A 9362-nucleotide genomic window follows, 5' to 3' on the forward strand; every position below is an offset into this window, starting at 1 on the left:
AGTTTCCTCTAGAGCAAGAAACAGAGATGTCTGTTGATAAATTAGTGAGAAGAGAAGGGTGATGATAATTCAAATGGATCATAAGTGAACTATTAACCATTCTGAAAGCATCACTTAGATGCTTAGAGACCAACTGTAACTTCTATGTTGATCAAGGCAACTGTAACTTCTATGTTATACAAGTGGTGATAAAATCATACCTCTGTTGAGGGAAAGCAGGGAGGGGGGTGTGGGCAGGGAGAGACTAATCAAAGAACTTATATGTTTATAAACATAACCCATGGACACAGACATTGATATGGGGAAAGCCTGGGTGTGGGATGGATGTGGGGTGGAGGGGACCAGTGGGGATAAAAAGGGGACATCTGTAATATTCTCAACAATAAAGATAAAGAAACATTAAAAAAAAAAAAAAAAAGAAAATATATGAGAACATTGCCATCTTCTCTCTAAATTCCCTTTTGCTACTTCATAGTCAACACTTCCTTCTCCTGCCCCAAGAAACCAATGATTTAGTTTTTCCCATAGTAGCTTAGTTTGGTCTACCCTAGAAATTTGTATAAATGGAATCATACAGTATGTATTTTATTGTGTCTGGCTTCCATTACTCAATATGCTGATTTTCACTGATGAGTAATATTCCACTTAACAAATATATCACAATAGGATTATCATCAACTTATTGGTGGTGATTTGCATTGTTCCAGTTTCTGATTATTGCGAATAAAATTCTGCCAGAAAAATGGCTCTTCAGGGTTTGTAATACTCAGGCATAATTAAGAACCACTGGACTACGTGGTTATCAAGATTCTTTCCATTAGAAAACTTGGTTTTATGGCTATCCAGGGAATGATTCAAGGAAAAATAATCAGCACTACAGTTTCAGCCTTACTTCTGTAACATAGATGTCTCACAATCAATTAATATCTATTTAATTGGCGTACAGTACCTGATCAAAACCAATTAAACTAACCAAATAAACAGAAAAAATAAAAAAAATATAAAAGATGATGTTTTACCACCACTGAGAAGATATGTTGCCACAAGTAGATACATACAACACACACACACACACACACACTCCTTTCTCATAGAGAAAAACTTTTCAATGACGCAGTATAGCTTTCAGAATAAAGTTGAACAACTTGCACAGTGTCCATGGCCATTCTTCTATTTTTGTTATATTAAATGTGTTCGTTTAAAATTTAAGTATAGTTGGTATACCATATTATATTAGTTACATTAGTTTCCAGTGTACAACATAGTAATTTGACATTTTTATACCTTACAATGTGATCACTCCACTAATTCTAGTATTCATCATTTGTCACGATGAAAACTTATCACAATATTATTGATTGTATTTCCCTTCACATTTTCCACCTATACGCCCATCTCCCTCTCCTCTGACAATCATCCCTTTAGTCTTTGTTTCTATGAGTCTGGTTTTTTGTTTATTTTACTTTTTTAGATTCCACATATAAATAAAATCATATGGTGTTTTTCTTCCTATATCTGACTTATTTCACTTAGCATAATGCTATCTTGGTTCATCCATGTTGTTGCAAATTGCAAGATTTTATTCTTTTTTATTGCTAAGTAATATTCCATTATATAAATGTATCACATCTTCTATATTCATTCATCTATTGATGGACACTTTGCACTTACATTTAAAACAACATCAACAACAATAGCTGTGTAGTTACTTTAAACCAAATTCTCTAGTTTAAATCTCCTTTATCATCTGCCTGGCATGGGGTGCCCTTACCTGTTTGTTTATGCATTCATCATTCCTCAAAAATCAGACTTCCTAACTAAAACACACAACAAAACAAATACAGCTCTTCTGACTACTGCTTTAAGCTAGATTTCAATGCTTTATTCTCTTTGTTAATCTCACATTCTATGAGTATTATTACTACTTCTCCCCCCCATAAATGTAGGACTGCAAAGGCAACAAACTCATGAAATTTAAGCATCGTGTCAAATTTATCATTATGCTACTATTCTCTAACAACATTTTCAATTGTAAGTTTTTTACACTTGATGAATTAATAAAAAATAAATAGTGAAGGTACCAGAAAAAATATTGATGTGTAAAATGGAACACCTCATGATTTTTGTGACTGTATCTCCCAGAATGACTCTGGAAATTTTTAGACTTATTGTGAATCCTCCTGGAGGATTCTTAGAGGAGGAAAGTTCAACCAGGGACTAAACAAAGAAAAGGAAACAATATAATTTCACTATTTTGCTCTTTCTATGTTTCTCACTCTCGTTGCTAAGGCAGAATCCACAACCTCCATGGATTGACAGCTGTCATGGGCTATGGTGATCTGAAAATTAATTATCATCCTGGCAAATTTCACAAAACTACTAAATAAAAGCTCAATTATCTCAAATAATATGAGTTTCATGTTGTTTGTTTTGAGTGATCACTACTATTGCATAAATAGGAAGACAGGTAGATATTAATCACAGTGGATTTTATAAACAAAACATTTTTATGATATGGATGCGGATCTGATTGGTCTTTGCACCATAGACAAGTGGATTGAGAAATGGAGGGATCAGCAAGTAAATGCTAGAAAAGAGGATATGGATATAAGGGGGGACATGAGACCCAAATCTATGCGTGAAGAAGGAGAAGAAGGCAAGGAGGTAGAACTGGAGGAAAACACAGATGTGAGCAATGCAGGTATTGAATGTTTTCAACCTAGCCTCCTTCTTAGGCAAACGAAAAACTGTGATAAATATCTGTGTATAAGACAATGTGATGAGCATTAAATCAAACCCTGCAACAGTGAAGGCCACAAACAAACCATAGATTTTGTTAAGCTGGACATTTTCTGCAACCAGTTTCACAATGGCCATATGCTCACAGTAGGAGTGGGATATGACTGTTGTATGATAAAACTGAAATTGGCATTTTATCAGTACGAGGTATGGGGCTACTAGAATGGCAGCCCTGAGGGTTACCACAGTCCCTATTTGGGTGACAAGCTGATGGGTAAAGATGGCAGCATGTCTTAGTGGATAACAGATGGCCACATAACGGTCCATGGCCATGGCCATCAGGATGCCTGACTCTATGCACTGAAATGTGTGGATGAGTCCCATCTGAAGCAGGCAGGCATCAAAATAAATCTGTGGTAGATGAAACCAGAAAATTCCAAGCATCTTGGGCACAACGCTGGTACTAAGTGCAATATCTGTGACTCCTAGCATGCCTAGGAAAATGTACATGGGCTCATGGAGGCTGCGTTCTGATATGATGATGATCAGAAGTAAGGAATTTCCGATTATAGCGATGAGATACATGACACAGAATGGAATTCCAATCCAGCACTGCACAGACTCTAAGCCTGGGATCCCGATTAGTGTCAACATAGAAGGCCTGAAAACAGTGATGTTGGAAATGAGCATAGTATCTTTGGGCCTCCTGATGCAAACAAAAAAAATTAGTCAGGGCTAGTGTACTTCTAATTCCTATTTTTACCCAAAGTCACCCTATTGAGCCTGTGTGTTTGGAGTAGAACTCCAAGATCATATAATCCATCTCAGTGATATACTGAAGGGAAAATACAGATCCATAGAATTATATTACTGTTTTCAGGAAGGGAGTCCACAGCACTGAATCACAATAAGATGTTATGTGCTTGGAAGGCCAACTGCATCAGAAGCAGCACAGTCTACTGGGTCAAGGAAGAAACTGCTGACCTTCTACCATTTCCTTTCCAGACCTGTGAACAACAACAACAAAAATTAGACTTGTTTATTTTGTTTGGGAATTGCATTTTAATCAGAGTTTGATGAATCTCTCCCTATTTGACATTGCAGCTAGCTTAACACTCTTATTTCCATTTGTCTTTACGTAAGAGACAGTTGGTTTAGATCAGCAAATTCTCAGACTCCAACCAGTATATTCATCTAAAAGACTCCCTATGAAAGAGAATAGAGATGTAAAAGTTGATACCCAACAGCATAATATATTTATAATTATATATATCTGTGTCTATGTAAGAGTGAATGTTCTTTCAAAATAATATAAAGAAAATGTTTTAGAAAAAATATTCAAATCCATGCAGTTATGTCAATTTGGGGGTCAATGTTACTTGCTACTTTTTACATTGGTAGTAAAACTGTATTTAATGTTGCTTGTATTTCTGGCAACTAAAAATCCTTAAAATTAGGTTGTTTTCATAAAATTGCTCAAATTTTATAATACATACTATAGAATACCGAGAGGAGAGAAATCTCTAGAAAGCAAAGAAATATCATCAGTGTATAAGGGCAAGAGGACTCATACTGATGACTCAGGTCAGGAAATGGGTAAATGGGCAACTTAGCCAGAGTATGGGCTAGTTTCTTGAGTTTAAACTGTTCAGGGCTATCATTAGCATGAGATATGGACATTTGGGCTCATTAATTCTTAATGAACTATAATTAATTTGGAACACATGTATCATTTTGTGAGCTCAAGCATAAGAAATTAATAGAAAATAAAGGGTAAACAAGGAGGTTTCTTAAAGGGAGTCAAATGCTGTATGTAGAAACAGAAATGGAAAACAGAAGGCAGATGTCAGGATATGAGAAATGTTTCAGGAGAGTGGTATAGAGCAACTGAAAAGAATTTATTCACTTCTTGATTTGATGACTGAATTTTCTGAAAACTTGGGCTCTTATGACTTACATGAAAGTTCTCTGATCAAAACCATTACTTTTCATATTACATATTTAGAAGTAAGAAATTCTCAAGTCATACATTAAAGAAGTGTTTTTTTGATTCTGTGAAAAATAGGGTAATATATGTTATTTTACCTTTTTGTGAATTCTTCAGTAAAGTTATTTTATGTCAGCAAACTCATGATCTATTAATTGTATACTGAGTGTTGTGGAATATGCCAGTAATTGAAGAGTAGCTGTGGTTTATACAGTTAAACCTCAAGTGAAGGAATCAAGTCAGTAGGCATCCTTCTGTGACGGGAAGGCTCTTTTGGCTGACATATAGTTAGGATAGAATAGTAAGTCAGCTCAGTACTTTGATTTCCACAGGTTTGCCCTTCTTTGCTTAATTCTATGACACCCTGATTCATAGATCACTGACTTTTCTAAAGGGGTAAAATTTTATTTCCCTAAATCTAATCAGTATTGGAATAAAAATCCTTCAAGAACAATCACAGCATCTGACTTATTCCAGAGTAAAGAGGCGAGATGTGAGCGTTACCTGGCAGAACAGAGAGTGAGATGGCAGGCAGGAGAATTTGTGAGTACAGGACTGGTGGGATGAAGGGTTATTATTGGAAAAGCTGGTAAGGAAGAATTATGGGGATAAACTTGGGACACATAAGACTTACTGACCAATTGCAGTTGGGAGGTGCCTCTACTCTTGCCAGATGCCTGAAGAGTATTGTCAATTCCTCATATCACTATCACTGATCCTGTATCACACATCAACTCTTTTCTCCTCAGATGGCCTGTCTCCTGCGTTTATATTCTTCAACGTCTCTTCTTTCTATCTGCATCCTTTGTAATAGCCCCCGGTCAATGTCATGAACCCTAATGCACTGGCTGCTGCGGTCATCTGCCAGTACGTGGACATCTCTGGGGCAACCTATCAGGCTTTTCTTCTGTCTTGGCAATACAGCCACTCTTCCTCTTCTGGAAGTTAGCTTGAGATCATGTAGGTGCTTTCATCCTCCAACAGAGCTCACAGCAAGGTCCATATTATTCAGGGGCACCGCATACATTTATCAAGGTCAAATTGAGGAGGAAAGCCGCTAGCCATCAATTTTAATGTTCCCTAGTGACTGCATAGAGAAGGAGCTGTGAACATGGCATGAGAGATTTTCTAGCCATTAGCTAAAACCATGAGGGACCCAGCAGATTTTAATTAAGGCCTTTGGGTTTATACAAACTTAATATGCATGAAATCATCTCTACAACTTGCAGTCATCTCCTTGCTCTCCCCTTTTCTTATTCCCCACAGGTTAAATGCAAAGAAATTAATATAGAAAAGTTTTCTTTTTTATAAGCTGAGTTATTTTTCTGCCAGTTTCATTTGCAAAAAAAAAAATCTAAAGTCTTTTTATTTTTTTTTTTATAAATATATCTTTATTGATTTCAGAGAGAGGAAAGAAGAGGGAGAGAGAGAGATAGAAACATCAATGATGAGAGAGTCATTGATCGAGCCTTCAGCCCAGGCATGTGCCCTGACGGGGAATCGTGTCCTGACCGGGAATCAAACCCTGATCGCCTGGATCCTAGGTCAATGCTCTACCACTGAGCCACCCCCGGCCGGACTAAAGTCTTTTTAAATATAGGCATGTTCCTCCACCTGAATTCTACTTTATAACTTTAATTATGATGTTTTTGAACTTAAAATTAGGATATAGAGCTATTATTATCAGGCATTGTGAAAACTGGCTGTGGGATTCACACATTCATCAGATTTGGAAAAGTATGACTATAATAAAATATAAGTGCTTATCGAGCAAATTCTACAAGAAATTATGCTAATTGTTTTACATACATCATTTTATTTATTTTTTAAGCAACTTCTTTGTGTGATTTTGATAAATTTTTATAAATTATTTAGTTTCTCCATATGTATAATGAGATAAATAATACTATCTAATTTACAGTATTTTCATGGAGATAATCACCATTATCAAATAGCTTCTGAGCTACCTTAAAAAATTAAAGACTAAGCCCTGGCTGGTGTGGCTCAGTTGGTTGAACATCATCCTGCTCACTGCAAGGTTGCCAGTCTGATTCCTTGTCAGGGCATGTGCCCAGATTGCAGGTTCAATCCCCAATCAGGATGCATGCAGGAGACAACTGATCGCTGTTTCTCTCACACATTGATGTTTCTCTCTCTCTCCCCCTCTACTTTCCTCTCTTTCTAAAAATCAAGAAAAACATATCTAATTAACTTCCTTAGCATTTAGATTTTCCAATTCAATACCATAGTTTCCCCTGTAACACCTGGCCTATAGAGAAGAATGATCAGAGGGCTCTTCAAGGTTGTTGGGACTTGGCTCACAAATTAATTTCTAAATTTGTGGTAAAAAATATATCTCTGGACCCTTCCAGGGTAGGTGAGTAGATCTGAAATGAAAAAGCCACTCTAACTTTTCAATCTCACAAAGCCTTTGAATCTGTTCCTCTGTATTAAACCAAAGCAGGTCTGACATTTCTAACTTACACACTGCAGATCACCTTTTCTGTTCATGCTTCAGTCAAACAAACAAACACACCGTTAGAACAGTTTCTAACTCCTTGAGCTACTACAGAAATGCTGAATTTCTGTTTAGTGGGCCCAGATCAATAATCTCAGCCTGATCCAATTTTATATTCTTTCCACCATTATTCCATACCATGAATATTCATTCTCACATATATTCTCAATATTTCTTTTTTTTTAAATTTTTTTCATATATATCTTTATTGATTTCAGAGAGAAGGCAGCAGAGGGAGAGAGAGAGAAACACCAATGATGAGAGAGTCATTGGGGATGGAGCCCGCAACCTGGGCATGGATCTTAGGTCGATGCTCAACCACTGAGCCACGCCCGGCCGGGCTATTCTCAATATTTCTGTCTGCATATTCTCAATATTTCTGTCTGCAATATTTCTGTCTGCATAAATTAGATAACTCAAATAGTTGTTTTGAATTATAGTGTGTCTCTTCACAGATTACATTCTGTACCTCACCCTTAACAGCATACTGACAAGAAGAAGAAAAAATCAATAAAAATATATTTTAAAAATGTAAAGACTGGGCTATTCAAAATATCATAGCCCCTTTTCATGATTCCACTGGACTCAGTGCTTTCAAAGATAAACATATAAAAATAGAAAATTCAATAATTTGAGTGAATTAGATAAAAACAGAAAAGAGATAGAAATGATGTCACACATCACTTCGTACACTTACCATTTATTCTAAGACAGTCACCTCTGTTAATTGGTTTACTGAAAAAATCATTCAAAACTCTATGGTTTATTATGCTATTCACTATAGTTTGTGGAAAGTCAAATCATTTGGGAAAAAAAAAAAACAAAAAAACTTGAGCCTCCCAGGCCCTAAGGGAGTTACTTCAAGTTGTTTCTTTCCTTCCTACTTCCTGTGACCAGAGGTGTCTACTACTTAGTGATTTGTGTTAACTTGCTGACTGGTTATTTTGAGCTAGAACTAGCCCATGCAGCCAGTTACTTTTCCATCGTGACTGGTCAGCAAGATGTTTAAAATTACTTAAATTAATGTAAGTGCAGACACAAGTTATCTCGTAACCGGTCAGCAATGTTCAGACATGAAAACAAAGTGTTAACCAAGACTATTACAAAAGCAGGGACTTAGTTTTTTCAGTCTTTTCCTCCTAAAACCATTATATCCAGATTGCTGTTTTTTTTCTAACCTTAGCTTATTAAAAATAAAATGGTGTCCTAAAGTCAAATCATTTTCTGACCAAGTCATTCTGACTAACTTTTTAAAAGTTATCTCTGCTTCATGGCACATATTCAATAAAGATTTAATATTATCACCATTAGTGTGTTTTATTTTTTATTAAAAAAATTTCAAACATACAAAGTGAATAGACTATTAAAATGAACGTCCATCTACTCATCAATCAGCTTCAAGAATTATCAACATTATGCTATACTTGTGGCTTCTATACTTCCATCTATCATGTAACCCAATGACTATTTTTATTGTTATTAGTCTTTTAATCATTATTATGCGTTTAGGGATAAAATTGAGATATATTGAAATGCCCAAATTTATCAGTACTATTTTGACAAATGTTATATTACATCCCTAACATAACATAGAACATTTCTCTCATACCAAGAAATTCCTCATGTGCTTCCCCAGTCTCCCACCTCTACACTCACCATAAATAACCACTGTTCTACTGTTTTTGACTCTAAGTTAGTTATACTTGTTCTTTAACTTTATATAAAGGTAATAATACAATACATACTCTTCTGTGTCCTGATCCTTTTACCCATAAATATATTTCACTACATGGAAATGGAAACCTCCTAGGACCCCTCATCCTGCCTATTCTCAAGGGGAAAAAATGAATTGAATATCCAAGGATTCAATAAACAAATGGTGTCCTCACCAGGAAAAAGACCAGGTCCCATGTTTCTTTTGATAAGCTTACTTCAGAGTAATGTCATTCTCTATTCTCAGGGAGAAAGGGGGGGACTATTTTTCTTTTCTCCATATACTAAAGCATATAGCTCATTCATAAGCAATAAGGAACTATGAATTCTTCCCTTTTGCAAGGCTAATATCCAGACCATAGGTTTGATACAAGTTCCTGTGTTCTCAGGGTATCGTCTGTATGA

General features: G+C 35.9%; 1 protein-coding gene across 1 annotated transcript; it reads right to left on the minus strand.

The window, feature by feature from the left end:
• Nucleotides 1–2490: 2490 nt before the first annotated feature.
• Nucleotides 2491–3429, minus strand: LOC107538689 (olfactory receptor 52A1). Its single transcript, XM_016215011.2, has one exon. It carries the CDS (start codon nt 3427–3429, stop codon nt 2491–2493), a length of 939 nt encoding a protein of 312 aa, XP_016070497.2.
• Nucleotides 3430–9362: the final 5933 nt, after the last annotated feature.

The sequence above is a fragment of the Miniopterus natalensis genome, chromosome 11 (genome assembly GCF_054644295.1).
Source record: "Miniopterus natalensis isolate mMinNat1 chromosome 11, mMinNat1.hap1, whole genome shotgun sequence".
NCBI classification, from domain to species: Eukaryota; Metazoa; Chordata; class Mammalia; order Chiroptera; family Miniopteridae; genus Miniopterus; species Miniopterus natalensis.